Source organism: Myotis brandtii, unplaced genomic scaffold (assembly GCF_000412655.1).
Source record: "Myotis brandtii unplaced genomic scaffold, ASM41265v1 scaffold483, whole genome shotgun sequence".
NCBI lineage: Eukaryota > Metazoa > Chordata > Mammalia > Chiroptera > Vespertilionidae > Myotis > Myotis brandtii.
Window position 1 is genome coordinate 76301 of NW_005368456.1, and position 18375 is coordinate 94675.

At 38.2% G+C, this 18375-nt stretch overlaps 1 protein-coding gene across 8 annotated transcripts in view; it reads right to left on the minus strand.

Annotated features, from left to right (window-relative positions):
• Nucleotides 1-9300: 9300 nt before the first annotated feature.
• LPP (LIM domain containing preferred translocation partner in lipoma) overlaps nucleotides 9301-18375 on the minus strand; it is a 698664-nt gene continuing 689589 nt past the window's right edge. For all 8 annotated transcript variants that reach the window (XM_014547744.1, XM_014547746.1, XM_014547747.1 and 5 more), the window contains one exon: nucleotides 9301-17443. In XM_014547744.1, the coding sequence (XP_014403230.1) occupies nucleotides 17315-17443 (129 nt within the window). In that variant the 3' untranslated portion in view covers nucleotides 9301-17314. The remainder of the gene's footprint in view (nucleotides 17444-18375) is intronic.

Below are 18375 nucleotides of genomic sequence, written 5' to 3' on the forward strand. Positions count from 1 at the left end.
TCCCAGACTGCGAGAGGGCACAGGCCGGGCTGAGGGATCCCCCCCTTCCCCCCCGAGTGCACAAATTTTTGTGCACTGGGCCTCTAGTATATTATAAAAGTCTTTGTGGCTCTTACACAGAAAAAAAAAGGAATTTTAGTATATTAATGTTATAGCTTACAAACTTGATAAACTTTTTAATGCTCATTATTTGCACATTATCTTGGGTTTTTATGTAAAGTTTTCTATAGTTATAGTATTTATGATTAATGACAGTTTGGTTTCTTATATTACATTCTTTACATATTCTTTACATATTATAACTACTGGTAAGAGAATATTTAGTACAAACTTGAACAGAAGTGATGATAGTATTCTTCTCTTCTTTATAATGTTTTACCATTTGGGGTGATTTTTGCATAGAGAGTCTTCACTCAGTAAGAAAGTTTGTTTCCATTCCTAGTCTCCTAAGGAATTGCTTCCTTTTTTTTAAAAAAAAAACTATAAATGTTTGTATTGTATTATTCTTTTTATGAACCTACTAGAGGCCCAGTGCATGAAAGTTGTGCACTGGTTGGGGAGGGGGGGGTCCCTCAGCCCAGCCTGCACCCTCTCGCAGTCTGGGAGCTCTCGGGGATGTCTGACTGCTGGCTTGCTCACCAGCCATGAGCCCACAGGGGGAGTGTACTAGGGGAGTGCGCTTACCACAAAGGGGCAGCTCCTGCATTGAGTGTCTGCCCCCTGGTGGTAAGTGGGCATCATAGTGACCGGTTGTTTCCCGTTTCAGTTGATTTGCATATTAGCATTTTATTACATAGGATTGAGATATTATGCTTATTAGACTTTCCTATTTTGTTCTGTGAACATGGTGAATTACATTAGTAGACTTTCTAATGTTCAGCTGCTCTTATATTCCTGGGATGAACCCAACCTATTTGGAAATTAACTACATAGTTGCCATTTTCTTTGCTTGCTCCCTGCTGCTGCATCATGGTTATTCCTTCTTAGTTTACTTTCATTCTTCCTGAAATAGATCTTCTAGAATTTATTTTAGTTAGTGTCTATGTACATTAAGACCTCTCAGTTTTTGTTCATTTTGAAATGTCTTTATTTGTCATAGAAATGGAAATTATAAATGGAACCCTTTTCCACTCTTTTCTACATTGTTGAAGTCATTGCTATGGTAGCACTGGGCTGAGGTTGGGAACCCAGGACTCATGATCCAGTTTTCTTATTAAATCATTTTGTGGCCTTGGGTAAATCCCTTCCTATCTCCAAGACTTATTAACCCCCCACAAAATCAGATAAATGCTGTCTAAGGGCCTTTCTAGCTCTGACATTCTATGAATGAAAACAAATGAATGAGTAGTTAAAATACAGAGAACAGAGAGGGCCAAAGAACATAAAATGAGTAATATCAGAAAAATGGGAAAAGGGAAGGCAAGTTTATAGGTCATATTGCTTTTCTTGTGTACAACTTTCTGGCTGCTGCCCCAATCGCCCCTCAGGAGCAGGGGGGGGTGAAGAAGTTCAGAAAAATGGGAAAAGGGAAGGCAAGTTTATAAGTCATATTGCTTTTCTTGTGTACAACTTTCTAGCTGCTGCCCTGATCGCCCCTCAGGAGCGGGGGCGGGGGAGGGGGATGGAGAAGCCCTCAGGGCAATCAGGGCCAGCAGCCGCCTCTCAGACCCTCTGACAGTGCCGAGTGATTGGGACTGGTGCTGGATGCTGGCTGTGGGCGCTGGCAGAGAGTGTGAGCGGGGGCCAGCGCCGGCAGCAGTTATGAGTGCCAGGCAGGACCGCAGCATGCAGGAGCAAGGAATTTTCAGTAACCACCAGAGGCTCACCCCATGACAGCAACGGGTGCTCCACCTTGGTCTGGCGCCCTTGCTCACTTGTTCTACCATCCCACCACGGCCAATGCCCACCATGTTCCAGGCGCTTGGTCTGGCGCCCTTGCTCACCTGTTCCACCATCCCACCACGGCCAATGCCCACCATGTTCCAGGCATGCCCCCTGGTGGTCAGCACATGTTATAGTGACCGGTTTTTCCTTTGTTCAGTTTATATGCATATTAGCTTTTTATTATATAGGATGTGAGGGTAAAATATCACAGGACTACTAAAAATAATATAACAAAACAGTAATAGTATTAAAAATGCTAAGTTTCTCTCCTATGTGTCTGATTCTTTCTTTTCCAGCCGTTATTTGTATCCATATCTATCAGCTCTACTAGACTATAGGGAAGCAGGAACTGTATGTCTGACTTATATCTTTCCCCTAAGGTGCTTAGCACTGAGCAGATTCTCAATGTTTGAAAAGTACGCATAGTACAGTTGGAATAAAAGTGAAAAAGTCAGCTAGTTGTTGGTGACAAGAGTGAACACCCGTCACCCCCCATCCCTAGGGACCCATTTATTTAGCTCCAGCTTTTAAAAAGAAACATGCTTTACTTTCAAGGTTAAGACACAAAGTGGTCAAGTCATGTCAGAACACATCCAACCTTAAGATCTTCTGTGCTAACAGTAGAGGAGAGTGGGTGCTTTCATACTACTATTGGTTTCATATTTGCTTTGAGAGATATTGTTTCTCAGAGGACCATATGGAAAGCAAATGATACAAAGTAAGTAAAAGTAATAAGAAGTTTATTGAATTTCTAAATATAATAAAGTAGTTGCAGTTCTCTTACAGAAAAAAGAATGATTTTCATAATTATTCTTATAGAGCATTGGAAAAATATAATTGATAGAAAAAACTGATGGAAGGTAAATAGAAACATATTTTAATATAGTTTGATAATACATAAATATAACAGGAAATACCCAAATCATTTGCTTATAACAGGTTTTATTCTCTTCTTTTCATAAGGAGCCACATAGGTTATTTTGGATATGTAAGTGATGGTTCATGATGTAGTGGAGAAATAACAAATGGAAACTTACATTTCAGGAATACCAGGTCTTGGTCAGTATTACATATGTGAAAAAGGCATATTCCCTATACATTTTGTGTATGGTTTTCCCTAAGTCAGGGAATGTTGGTGATCACAGAGGAGCTGTGACTGCACTTAGTTGGTGGGGAGTTCTTGCTTTTAGTAGACACATTTAGCATAGAGAAAACCTGGCTTCTCCCTGCCCCCCCACACACTTTTCCTAGATCTATCCAGTTGTAAACACGACTTAACATTTACATAAAATTCTCTTTCATAGTCATGATCATCAGACTGAAACCTGGAGGAAAGCTATGCTCCTCCCCAGTGCATCATGTTTCCAGGGTTGAAAACCTCTATATCCCATTGCCCCTTCTGACATTGCACAGAGATTTTTGGACAAATGTCTGGCACTAAATTCTGATTTTCTATAAAGTAGAAAATGATTAGTGTTCAAATTGGATAAGGTAAAACAATAAAAGGAACATTAACAGAAGGGCAGGCACTGTTGGTGAAGAGTATCACTCTTTCTCCAAGAAGCCAACTGGTCTCATAAAATGATGACAATTAAAGTAGGGTGAAATCCTGAAATAGTTATCTCTTTCACCCTCATCGCTAGTTTCCAGAGTGGGGCTCCTTATATGGAAAGCGGAATGGTGGCTGCAATGGCATGGAAAGCCTCTTCCACAGCTTGGACCCCTGTAATTGTATTTGGTGAAACCTGGTGGGGTAGGAGACAACTTTGTGATTAAGATGTCAAGAGCTTCCTTGGAGAAAGGCTAACTGGAGGTGTCTCACTTTCCCAAAGCAGAGGCCTATTCAAGTGAACCTGGAGCCAACTGACTTAGAAGAAAAGAGAGCGACTTGGCAAGTGTAATTTGCCAGCTGGTTGAGTCAGACGACACATTGAGAAAGATCTTTTTTGGAAGCACGTCCTCCCTTAACCCTTTTCCAAATATGGTGGAAACTGTCTACCTTGTCCTATTTACCTGGGCCCTCTCCTATTGTCGCAGCTGTGCTGCTGCTCCATCAACAAAGTCTGCAGTTACAATGTCAGGGGCGGAACTTGGAAAACAAAAGCCATTAAATAACACGTGCTACTCTTTTTAGGAGTCATAGTAAAGATGCTCCGAGGATTTGGCAAGGACATTGGCCCCCCTGAGCCTCCAACCCTCACAGCCAAGACTTTTTCTTTAGTTTTTACTGATGTTAGCCCTGAGAGATAGAAGGAGAAGAAATGTGCTGACATTATAAACCCACCGATGCTTAGTTTATAAAACACACATATGACACATATCCTAATACAGGCTCTGGCTCTATTCTCTTCAACAATTTCTTTTTTCCTGACTAAATGTTCCAATTGCATAAAGCATATATTCCCTTGAAGCCGAGTATAAGAAACCTCAGCAATAAGCCAGCATCCAGGAGGATATAAATATAAAGTGGCTGTATCAGCACGGAATTCTCAGGGGATGTGTTTGCAGCCCATTTCACGGTGCCACTCGTGAGGGGATGTTGGAAATGAGTGACTTTCTTCCATTCGGTAAGGTTTCCTTATCTCAGCACCTACTGTTGCGGATGGTATGTTTTTGAGGCTGCACAGTAGGGCTCTGGGTATCGTGTGTATTCATACATACGGAGGAATAATGTTTATATTTCTCAGAATAGGCACTTTTTGAAGGCAGTAAATCTAAAAGTAAAGTTAATAGAGCCTATATTTAGGGCTCATCTTCTCACTTTGCTGATGTGTATGCTGAACAGAAGATCACAGATTTGAGTCAGTCTCGCAGAGGCCGGAGTCGGCAAATGGCTATATTCAGAGCTAGGGGAAGTCTTGCCAACTCCACTGTAGCTGTTAAAAGGCAGACTTGGAGAAGGTGCAATCATTTTTCTCAAAGGTGACAGCACAGAAGGAGAAAAGCCTGTGACAGAGCCATGAAAGAAAAGCGTGCGTGTGCGGCTCAGGGAAAATGACTGTCCTTGGGCTCTGCGTCTTCATGTGGCGTCTGCTTCATGTCACAGCGTTGCTACTTAGAAAGTTTTTCCCTTCCTTTTTTGGATGCGTATCATAATTGCACATTTTCCCACTAGAGAGAGAGAGCCCAAATCTATGACACTAATGAAAAGGTGAAGTTGCAAAAACAAAACCAAACAGAAGTCGAAGTAAATAATTGCATAGAAGACATGGTAAAAGCTCAGTGCTACAGTCAGCTGTGAACATTTTGCATCTAAGTTTTCACTTCAGGCACATCAAATCACATGATAATCTTATTCATGTTAAAGAATCAGACAATCTAGTATTATCTTTAATTCCATTTGCTCTTTGATATGTTTCCTGAAAAAGAATGAGGGCATAATTCAGATTTTTAGGGGAAAATATTCTGACTTTGTTTAATAAGAAAATAATTTTTGGATAATTTGTTCATCAGCTTTCCCAGGAGAATAAATGGGTAGTATAAGAAAGTAGTTTAAAAATTATTTTGCAATTACTTCATAATAAACTATGGTGACAAGATATAGTTTCAAAATTTCTCTCATCAAGGATATACCTCTCTTGAATTAGAGGCTGGCACCGTCTATACCAGTTTCAATTTGCTACCTTGTGAGGAAGGTGGAAAGCATTTTAACTCTTTTTTTTTGTCAATTTCACCCTCAAACGTTGATGTACTTGATATTCATCTAAAAACTAAGCAGAGAATATACATAATTAGTAAAATGTAGACACTGCCCACATATCAATTTGTCTTTTACTACTTGAGAGTTAAAATATGAGGTCATTCCTATTGTTGGTATTTAAATTGTAAAACCCCTTTTCATCTCAAAGGAGTGAAACACATTGGCAAATTCATCCTAACCTGGCTTTGCTATTCTTCTACTTCTGGTTTATTATCATTACTAAGTGATCATCAACTGTCACCCAAAGAGAAAAAGAAATTGGAAGAAACTGGAAAAAAAAAGAAAGGAGAAAGGTATCTAAGAAAAACTAGTTCTCCTTATTTCACATTTTCTAAACTAGTTCAGAAACAGAGTTAAATAATTTGGTGGGGAAGACATACAGGCTTAATATTTACTCTCTCTTGACGGGGGAAATGGAGTCAGGAAAGCAACTATTAATCCTATGCCTCAGTGCAAAGCAAAGCAGATACTGTACAAAGTGGCAACATAGTAATTGCCCAGGAATAGTGCCTTACCATTTCCCAACAGATAAAAATATAAAAAGTGAATCAAGCAAGAGAGAAATACCTTAGTTTCCAGCCCCATCTCAAATTGCTTTGGAATATTTTAAGAGATAATTGGATCCATACAAAATTTAAATAAATTTTCCTTTTCCTTGTTGGCAGCCACACACACACACAAAAAATGGGTCAGGTCTAGGAATTATTAATTTTCTGGCCTAAAAACCCAAGTGTTTGAAAATAAGATTTCTATTTTGAAGGATCAGCTTTCTTGGAAGATGTTTGTGTGTGTGTGTGTGTGTGTGTGTGTGTGTGTGTGTGTGTGTTCATGCACGAGCAAGGGTGTGTGTTTTAAAGAGAACACAATTGTATTTTTACTAAATACAGGGGACTGTAGTGTGTAGAATGGAGGAAGAGAATTTTTTATTAATAATTTTCTTTACATTACAGAAAGATAAATCAGAGGCTGTGGCTCCTTTTATATTTTTAAAGGGCTTCTTTTTCATATTCACTGCCTCACTGTCCTGTTATGTCGTCTAAGAACATGTCACAGGTTCCACCCAAAAGAGTCTCTTCTCAGGTGTACTCACCTAGATAATTCTGCAAAGTTCTCAAAATGCTTTTTCTATTAATCTACCCCTGGGTGGGGGTGCTCCGTCTACTTTACAAGAACTGTTTTCCAACCCATCAGGCACCTTCCCAAACTCTAAATGTTGCCATCTCAGCCCAGGTTACTACTCTGTTGCCCTGGCAGGCCCCGCCTGTAGTTCCCAGGTGTGAAGAGTGGAAAGAGCTTATGTAGCTTGGCTTCGTTAATCCCTAGGAATAAGCAGACAGATGATGATGCCTGCTTGAAGGATGGCAGACTCGAGGGAGGGAAAATGTCTGGAAAGCTTATTAGACAAGATCATTTTAAAGGTTTCCTGCAGTAGATTCAACTCAGATGAAAAGGAATATCTTTCAATCAGAGTCACAGATTTTAACCGAAAGCCAAACAACTCTAAGAGAGAAATGGGATGAAATAAAAACCCAAGAGCAGACATTAAAAGGCACAGCTTCCTGAGGGATGCAGATCAAGAAGGACGGCCAGTTGTTGAACTGCCATGTAGGACAGCTTCCAGAACAACACAGAGGCTTCCCAGTGAGCATCCTGGAAACACAGTACCAGATCCCTGTGACAGCATGCACAAGTCACAACATTACAACAGCCCTTGAAGTCCGGTCTACCCACAGCAAAGGCCAAATCTCAGGATCACAATCAGTCCCATCGTATTTGTTCACAGACGTTTGAAGGTCATGGGCTGCTTGTCTGGTTTGGAAATGCCTGGGAGAGAATGATATGCATTGTTTACCTTCAGCAGTTTTTCCCTCTGTGGGGCACACATTGTAGCCCACAGGAGAGACACTTGTCTTAAGGATCAAGTCACTTGTGCACTCCCCTGAATTCTAAACTATAGGAACTCGGCTGATGTTCTGAACCTCATAGTCCCCAAGAGCTTTTCAGTTAATGTAAAGTAAACCAACCATCTCTGGGGAAATTTGTGCAGTGTGCTTCCATGCCATAGTTGTTTGTTCTTCACGGTGGCCTTTGTTCACTGTCTCCATCACAGTCATTTCCCACAAGATGACACAATATGCTAGCTCTAAGTGGTCTCCTACAGTGCACAAATGCATTTGCCACCTGGGAGCTAAATGGTTTATGTGAATCTCCTTGGATGCCCTAGGACAGGAAGTACTTTAGCCTGTGAGAAGTATACACTGTGCCCTGGCACTTTGTGCCATGAGAGTGGCCACTGAAGAGAACACCGGACTTGCAAGCCTAGCGTTCATCCCAAAATTTGCCATTTACCAGCTGCATCGCTCTTGGCAAGTCACTGAACAATTCTGAGCCTCAGCTTTCTCTTCTAGGATAGGGCTATTAATAACCTTCCTCCCAGGGCTGTTTTATGTGCAAAAGAAGTTTGTAAGCTCTCTTAGGAATTATTATTTTAAACCTCAGAATGCCACCCCCAGGTCCTGCCCAGGAGACTGATGACAGGTTCTGCCGACAGGGCTCTCTAATTCAAAACTGGGCTGGAAGGAGCCGCAAGCCTCGTCCTCCCATAGACCAAAAAATGCTATTGAAACTAAATAGCAACCCAGCGCAATAATAAAAGAACTTATACCTTTCTACATAAAACCATAACAGAATAATCATTCTTTTGCACAGGACTGGCTAGAAGAAATGAGGTTTTACAGAACCACTGTCTTTTGCTTTTGACTTCTCCCGTGTTAAAAGTGAAGATCACGCTGACATTTCCCAACAGTTTAAGGCCAGACACCTAGAGTGTGCTGTTCATGGGACAGTTTCTGGGCAAATCCGTACAGCTATATAACAATTGACAGGAAAGTTTGTCTTTCGAATAAAGAAGTAAAGAACACAATAAAACACTCATGACCTCTAAGCCTGACCCTCATAGGATCCTTCACTATTTTTAAGAATGTTTAAATATTTTTATAAGCTTCAGCTGAGATTCAAAGCTGTTTTTTTAAAAAAGTACTATATTGCCAAAAACAAAATATGTATTTTAAATGAAAATGGAGGAAGGAAGCTACATTTTTTTTAAACTAAAGATGACTTTTGTGTGGCACCAAGAAAAAAGATAAGCCGCAAAAGCTGGTTCTGTTAGAGTCAGGGGGGAACTTGGAACAAAGTGTAAAAGAGGAAATGGAGGACCCTAAGAAGTGATGAGCTCATGGACGCAAGTGATGTTTAAGCAGAGCCTGTATTATCACTCAGCAATGAATCTGTAAGGGATTTTTAACACTAGATGGAATAGGTGGTTGTGGAGTCCTTTCTAATTATGGACCTAAAAGCCATAGGAAAATAGGGCTGCCTTGCTCACTCTCTTGTGGGGGTCCAAAAGACAGGCATGTTTGCTGCAAGAGTGAAGTATGTAGCTATGAATCAGTTAGAATACACATTTTGTATGTTATAATTAAAGCTTCCGGTTCGAACTGTATAGCTGTAGTACATTTTGGCAACTCATCCTATCTTTCAATTATGAAGAAGTAAAACAGCAAATAAAAAATTGAATTTGGCTTCCTCTATGACCTTTCCTTCCGATTGACCCTGAATATCTGGAAGGCTTTTCTCATGTTAGGGAAGTTCCAGAATCTATGATACTTAAAGCAGAGGGTCTTCTCTGAATGTAGCTTCTGCTTCTCTGTTGTTTCTGGTGCCTTGACTATTCTTCCCTCAACTCTAAATCAGTTAATGCATCAATTCAAGATCTCTTTACTCCTCCATGAGCCTTACTGGGGAGAATTACTCTTCCTGACTCTATCTGACACTCTATTCCTTCCTATGGAGTACCAATGGAACCTGCTGGATCTTATTGCAGTTGTCCTGAATCAAAGTTACTTAGGGGCTAATTCTCTTACAGAGATGATTAAATTAAAGAAATGAGTAAGGAAAAATGTAAAGAAAGAATATGAACTCTTAAGGATAGTTGCTAATTGCTCATGTAGGAAAGCTGCTCACTTGGTCTAACGTGCAACATCTCTGGGTATAAACACTGGAACACAGGAGAATGGAAGTGAATCTCAAAACAAATCAGACAGTACATCTTTATGTTGAACCTATAAAGTATCCAGGAGTCTTTTGCATATTCAGTATGGAAACACCTTATTTTTGAGAAGACAGGAAAAAAAGGAAAGGGTTGAAGAGACTTAATGAATATTTACCAAGTAGCTTGCTTCTTGTTTTCAGAATGGCTTTGATTTTGGCAACATAAAAACCAGTACAATATATCAAGTTTTGTACATGGGAGCTCTATCTGATCTAGCATTCTCCTTCCTGGATTTGAGACCTTGGAGGAAATTTCTACATTGAGAATCAGTTTTCTTTCAGTGATTCAAATTCCATTTACTTTCAACTCTGAAGAAAGTATTTTCACCTAGCTTGAACCAAACTGATTGCTATGTTTCACTGGATATATTAAAAGAAAGTAAGAAATATCTTTTGGTCCAACTGTTCAGAGGAAAAGCAGAAAGGTAATTGGCCCTGACATCATGTCAATAAATGAGAGAAAATTGTAAGTTATTGATATCTGACCTACAGACAAAGATTTAGAGATTAAACTTGTTTTGCATAGCCCCAGAGCCAGATTTTTGTTCAACATAAGGGAGAACTTTTGTAGAAAAGAGTGACCCTAAGGGTAGAATGGACTGCTGTGGGTAGTCTAAGAAGATGTGGGATATGACATATCAGGGAAAAACAAAACAAAACAAAACAAAAAAACAACAGAGGAAATTTATATACTTAAAGGGTCATGATTCCAAGGGACATGTTGGTCTTAAGAGTCTAGGAACAACACTGGCATTTGGCGTCAGCTATAGCCCTCTGCACTGGTGTAGGATATAAGATGGCATAGTGACACCAGTCTCATTCTTGGTAGATCATTCTACTCCTGGGGTTGAGAACTGAATTAGAAGCTAAGTTCTGTGCCAACTTGATTGAAAGCATTTGTGGATCCTGAATAAGGCCTCCATTTGGATATATTAGATAATGTCTATCAGATAAAATGAAGTTGTCTCTTGCCCCTAAATGGATGGGAACCTTGGAAAAGTTAATAAAGACATACAGTAGGGGAATCTAATGCAAGCATCTTAAAGTTTTACAGAGGAATTAGTATAGGGTTTCTTCCTCTTTAGTGTACATTTTCACTTGTAAATATGAATATTTATAACAACGAATGGAAATAGATATATTTATTATTGTGGTTAGAGAGTGCTGTACACTAAATAATTAGAAACAAAGAGCAAAGAGTTTAGTAATTTCTTGTAACTTCAAAGGGGGGGTGTCACTGAGTTTAGTAAAAATGCATATTCTATACAACTTTCCCCAAAATAAGCTACCTGCATGTTGGATAATTACAATCAAGTCACAAATTTTTTGGCACAAGGGGCAGGAAAGTATAACAGAGAAAGGAATAAGTGTCCCTCCTTTCTCTATTGAAGGGAAATATGCTATTTTATATTTAGTTTTCTGTGTTTACAACTAAAAAAACAACAACTATGAATCAATTATAGTATAGTTGTTAGGCAAGACATTACAGAAAGTAGATGATATGAACAAGAGAACCACAGAAAAACTCCTACTTACTGTGCTCACTAGGTAAGTACATTGGAAAGGGATAAAACATTGTGTGAATACAGAAATCTCTTCCTACAGAGATGCTCAGCATGTAGAGCAGTTTGCCAAAGAATATGTCAGAATATGCATCACCAGCTCTCAGAAAGAGGGGAGCTATGCCCTCCTCTCAGAGGGGATGAGAGGTCATGCAGTATAACATTTCTGGTGTAGTGATGGCCATGCCATGGGACCTAGCACCAGCTCTCATTTTACTCTCTTCTGACAGGGGAAAACATATATTAGTAGTCATTGTAATTTTTAAAAACCTCATTAACTTGAAAACATACGTATTTTACCTTCTTAAACAACTGTGATTGCTGATCCCTAAAACAAGTTATAAAAATTCTCAGAATTACACTATGTAAGAACTGTGTTGCCATAGTTTTAATTGTAGACTACCTCTGCTCTCAAATCCCTCCTTCTCCGCCTGAATCCTTCTTTTCTTGGAAATAAGTTAAACAAAACCAAAACCAAAACAACAAAAAAATTTTATCTAGCAACACATACTCACTGGGACTTCTCATTATTTCTTGGCAATTTCATTTATATATTGAATTAAGTATGCATTATGTTTTACTTTCCTCATAGGTGACCCTCCCCAAAAGGAAAATCAATGACAACCTTGTGAAAACATGTAGAAAATGGAAATGAGGATAAAAACAAAAATTGGAAACATAGTCCTAGAATTATAAGCTTTTTTTTCACACACACAAACAAAAGGATAAGAGGGCATACTTTTACCAGGATTAGCCAGAGTTCAAAGAACCTCAGACCTAAATTTTAACAAAATACTTCAATGTGAGACACAGACTTGTTCTCAGATTGCTTTTATCAACAGACTAAAGGCCAGTAATATGTGTTCTAGGAACAACTCTGGTGCTGACCTACCCTAAGTAAAATATTGTGATTCAACTATTAAGATTAAATATCATTGTCATGGGCAAAATGCTGATATGTATAAAAATTCCTGAAGGATAATAGTTTTTCCTTGCCTTAAGAAAAATTATCAAGTTTCAGTGGAATAAAATAACATGCCACCACTATAAATATCATTGTTATGTTGGTCAAAAATGCTTTGGATTAAAACAAAAGAATCTTAAGCTAGTCTTAGAATGATTACTTTGCATTTACCTGAGAAAAGAAGGCCAGTCATAAATGAATTTACCAAGAATTCTACGATCTGAGTCCTTGATGAAAGCTCATTAAAATAAAAATCAAAGACTCTATTATCTCATTTTACAAATAAACACAATCTGGAAATATATGCCCTTTTAAAGAAAGGGTTTATGGATGCCACATATATGTTGTGGTAGCCCTTTTCCCTTATTATGATCATAATATCATAAGGACTATCATGCATTGATTTATTTATGAGATTCCCAAGCAGGATAGCATTAATAGGCAGGATAGAGAGGAGAGAGGCAAGATGGTAAGAGAAGGACAGAAGAAAAAAGGAGAGAGAAAAAGAAGGAACAATTCACTAAGTTGCAGTTTTAATCAGATCATCTTTTAAAGGTTTGAAATTATATGCTAACCAAGCAACAGCCTCATGAGAACACTTCCATTATAGTTATCTGTGAAGTAAATAACTTAACCTGAAATGTTCGTGGTTGCACTGTAATAACTCAGAACAAGGATTCTCAACTTGTGCTGTCCACTATTAAATTAAAAAACACACAAACAAACAACAACAACAAAAAACTATGGAAACTTAAAAAAGTAGATATGCTGAATGGCTGTTAAAGGTCTAAGGTGAAGTCTTGTCTTCATTATCTGACTAAAACCAGAGTAAGACCAAACATAATCACTAACAACATCCGATACATCACCTTGTGGCCATTAAGAATGTTTTCCCCAATTTAGGAATCCATAAGGTACTTCCAAGACATAAAAGAGAAAAGAAATACTATTAGCATAGTTTAAGATGAAGAGTTCAGACCTCTCTGGATTTTGTTGGACATTTTTGATGAAGATATCTCTGAGATTTAGGGATTAATATTTATGTTATAGATGCTTCAGTGGAATATTCCTATGTAGTGTAAAGATTCTTTAAAAATAAGGCACACATAGATGCTGTTCACTGATTGTCTCCCACGAAAGTGCACCAAAAGAGCAATCTCAGGAAAGGGACTCGAGGAACATTTCTCAGAGGTATCTTTTTCAGCCTACTGGTTTCCTACAGATGGCTAAAGCAGGGTACGGAACATGCTGTCATATTTCATAACACACATGTACTGTAGCTCGAGGCAACAGATGGACAATCGCTTGTTTAAACTACAAATGTGAAATACTAAGGTAGTATAGCAATATTTCTAGAAATGTATATGGAAAAAAAGCCTTTCCAAGCCAAGAGGACTGGCGAGAGGCTGTGAGGTTACACCAGTGTTTCCCTGATCTCCCTAGCAGCTGCCAGCATTTCCCCAACACCCTTCAGAACTTGATAACAGAAGGATCAGGGGGCCACAGACACAGATTTGACAAGAGTAGCCCAAACCATATCACATAGAAATAACACTGTTATTCCTGGCTGGTTCACATTAACAGGATTTTTACTAACGAGGAAAACTGTGGGAAAGTTGTGTTTTCAGAGCCCTTGCTATGTTCCACAAAACCCTCTACTACAGCCCCATGGTAGAAGTGCTCTCTTTCTTCCTCTGGACCAAGATAAAAATACTTGTTTACACATAGTTAGCGTTCTATATACTTTAAGCATCACCGTAAGCGTCTCTGAAGGATCTTTCATAGTGAGAACACAGTTACAGTGTTGATAACTCCACTGCATTAATCAGCATATCCACAATGCAGTAATTTTGATCAGAGAAGTTGCTCCAACAGAAACAATTTGTTAATGAGAAGAAAAAGAACCCACATCTTTGAGCTGCAGAGATTTCCAGCATCTCAAAGCCTTGTTGCCTTATGCTGGAACAATGACTTCTTTTTACATTTTAAAGGCAATTTTGTTTGCATATGGTACTTCCACATTGAGTCAGCAGGAGCTGGAAATCAAGGCAATGAAGAAATCTGGTTTTAAAATGATGTGCACAGCCCATGACAGAGTGGGTTTTTTTCCCCTTCTTCCATGTCTCTCATGTTACATAGAATTACCAAATATTTGTGTTCTTGACAAATTTTTAAAACCACTATATTTTTACCAACTTTCTCTTATAGACTCCATGATATTTTTCTATTATTTTGAATTTAAATGTCAACAATTAAGACAATATATCAAAAGACAATAGAACTATAATCATTAAGGTAATATGATCTTTAAATCTCTGTGATAGGCAACATTTCATGTAACTAAAACAGTAAGGAGTGATTTGGCATTGTTTAAACTAAAAGATTAACAGAAAAGATAAGAAAGCAATATAAATCATATATTTAAGAAATCCTGGAATAAAATATTGTAGGATCCTTTCCTTATTATACCTTGTGAAAGAAAAAGAAATCTAAATATTTCTGTTTAAGTGTGTGTGCACATTCATTATTATATAAAAGTATAATAAGTCTATATTAAAAAAGATTTACTTTTTAAAAATCTTTGGTAAAGATACTCTGAGGTTATGTGATAAAAACGCACTATAAAGATTGCAAGCAAGCAGTATCCTGGCACAGCCACAGTGATGGGTCTGTGACAGTATTTTCTTATAACTTTTTTTCCTTTGTTGCTTGTAAACATTCAGTTACATAAGGACTTCAATGTAACAAACAAGTAGAATGTTATTGCAATTCATAGTATAAATATTTCATAAATTCTTCCTTTTTTGGCAAAATGTATAATAATATGACTGCTATTCAAGAGATAAAATCCATTTCTTAATAAATTGGGCTCTTTGCTTTGGGTCTAAAGACAGTTTTTCCCAAGCATATCATAGAAAACAAAGTTACTGAAGCAATTCAAACAGATTATATTATCACCCCGATTGTCTAACAGTCAGTGCTCTTTGAGGTCAGCAGCATGGTCTGGGCTTTCATTTGGAAGACAGAAATTCAGAGATACAATCGCTATTGTCTCCATGCTACTCAAAGTGAATCCCATTGTAGTTCACATTATGAGAAGTTTAAGATCAAAGATAAAAGGAGTAAGGTAAGGAGAGGACAGTGGTCAAAAACAACTTTAAAAAGATATAATGTTGGAGGTTCTAAAACAAAACTGTTTGGTGACCAAAGCGAAAGAGCCACAAATCAACTTGAATGAACTACAGTGACCACAGGCTTAAGAATTTCTTATTTAAAAAAAAAAGAAAAGAAAGAAAAAAAGAACCATTTTTATGATTATTCTTACTAAAGTAAAATATATTTAATTGGAATTCCTGAGGCATGGGTTGCGATTTAAAACATGCAGAATTTTTTTTTTTTTCATTTCTGTTCTACGTGTTCAAAAAAAATCAGACTGAAAAACTGACTCTATCACTTTAAAATCATGAAAAATGTATTTGTGGAATCAGGGAAGGATACACAGGGGAATGTAACTATATTTGTTATATTTGATTTCTTAAACTAGGTGTTACATATACAGGGACTCATTATATTATTATTTATACTTTTGTGTATATTTAAAATACTTCATAATTTAAAAGTATATACTTGTGGAAGATTTGAAGAAAGGTTTAAGAAATCTCAATCCAAAATATTAATCAGTTTTAAAGACGGCAACCTGCCGTTATTAAGATAGGTGTCTCTTCATGAAAGAAACAAGTTAAAACCTAATGAAGTATGGTTCCACAGTCGGCAAGCAAGCATTTCCCTGCCCAGCAGAGTTTGAATAAAGATTCCAGGCAGAGATTCTGCATATTTTTAGCACAGAAAGGCAACTATGTTTTTTCAGTGATTGTCTTTGAAAGTGTGGTGAAATGTCACATCAAAAGTCTCCTATGATATGTAATTTCAGTTGCAGAAGAATTAAGAGAATAATGAAACTGTGGTTTCACACTCTTCAAGTTTTCCTGCCTTTTTAAAGTAAACTAGACAAAACTACACAATTTTATTTTGTGTGCCCTGATTAGCAATTACCAGGCAAAAGGATCTGGGCCTGGGGAGCAGGGGATTGAACAGCTCTTTAAAGCTATCTTTCACTAGAGAAAAAAAATCAATTTTGATAGTCATGTTTGAATATTAGAAAAAAAATCAAGATTTCTGATATAAAAAGTAGGACAGTACAGAAAATGTTATATTCTAGAGACAAACAAGTTTGTCTGTAATGTGTCTAGGCAGCAAAGGGGAATCTTCAGATGATATTGTGGGATAATAATGGGCTTTTCAAACTTAACCCCAAATGTTTTTTCCAGCATATTCTACCTGTAATTTCTTTAGAAAAACATTGAAGTTTGGACCTCTTTTACTAATATCTGTTTTGAAATGAGCCTTGACAACTGGTCACTATAGATTTGGATTTGGATGGTTACAAACGTGGGCTTGTTTTAACCTACCTAATTTACAGCTTAAATTCTTTACAGTCTAACATATAAGTTGTATATTTCCCTCCCTCCCCTGCCAAGGGACATGACCATTTAGAGCAACAGAAAGATATGCTTTTCGATACACAAAGAGAACAACTATCATTTATGATCAGAGGCAACGTGGACATGATAGGATGGAGAGACTTCAAGCCTAAAAGCACCTGTGAGTGGGCAGACTCACCCAGGAAAATCTGTGTGACAGCAAATACCACACTAAAAAAAGCCATTCAACCAGATGAAAAGTGAGACAAACAGAGGGATTAAAGTGTACAGGAATGCAGAAATGAATGGGATGGAGCATAATCCGTGCAAAAATGTGGAAGTCCTTGGGAACAAAGGCCCATCAAGGTCCTACATAACTAAATGTGAAATGTGTAGTTGGTAAGAACGTTTTTAAAAAAAATCTTATAATCTATGTGTTTCTACAGAAAGGTTCCTACTACATGAAGAAAAGAGACCATCCTATAGCTTGAATGCCTTTCTTCTATTTTCCTATTGCTTTTCTTAGTATTCTTCTTCTTCTTCTTCTTTTTTTTTTTTTGGTGTTTTATTCTTCTCAGTACCACCAACTAACCAGCTGAACAGGCCACTGAACTTAAAGGTCGGTGCTAGCCTTGGCGGTCAACACTCTGATACGGGCAGAGTTGCAGGTCTTGCAGAGGATGTGTCCATCCAAAGGGTAGCAGCCTTGGTTATCTCCTTCAGACAGGAGGCCACCACAATCCTAGGGAAATAAAGACAGATGGAAATGATGTACGTGAACATGAAAACGACATATGTGAAGATCAAGTTCTTTAGCTTACCATTCAAGGCCTCAAGAATGTGGCCACTTTTCTTCCCACTTCACATACCACCAGGCCCCTCCAATCCATCCCCAGTATACAACACAGTATGTCTTAAATAAAATTGAATTAGATATTAAAGATATATAGTAAAATAACTCTCCTAAGGTCAGTTAATAGGAAATACAGGTTCAGGAAGAGAAGGATCAAAACTTATGAGATCTCAAATGGTAGCTTTGTTCCCTAACCCAAATGACAATACAAGCACAAGAGAAAATAAAACAGATCCCTAACCACTAATTCATTGTTAACCTTTATCATCAGTGGGGGATAAGAAAATGTTTAAAAATCATTTTCTGAACGTGCTGCCCTTTGGAGACCTGGATTCTAGGGGAAAGCCTTGCTCCTCTTTGCTGTGTAAATGACTACATGTCCCTTGGGCAAGAAGCCTTCCTTGCCACTTCCAGCCTGGATCACAGCTGATTATATGTGTGTGTGTATATATATATATATATGTGTGTGTATATATATCCTATCTAATAAAAGAGAAACATGGTAATTAGCCATACATCCACTACCCTGCCCATTGGCTAATCAGGGCGATATGCAAATTAACTGCCAGCCAAGATGGCGGCCGGCAGCCATGCACTGAAGCGAACAGGGAGGCTTGCTTGCTCCAGTGACGGTGGACTCCAACGTTCCCCGCCTGACTTGCCGGCCTCTCAGCTGCAACTCTAAGCAACTATGTTGCAAATATAGAAGCTAAACAAAACCCCAGAAACCTGCTTTAGTCAGCCAGGCTTCAGCCAGCCGGACCGCAACATTGTATCAAATACAGAAGGTAAACAAAGGCCAGAAACCTGCTTTCAGCAGC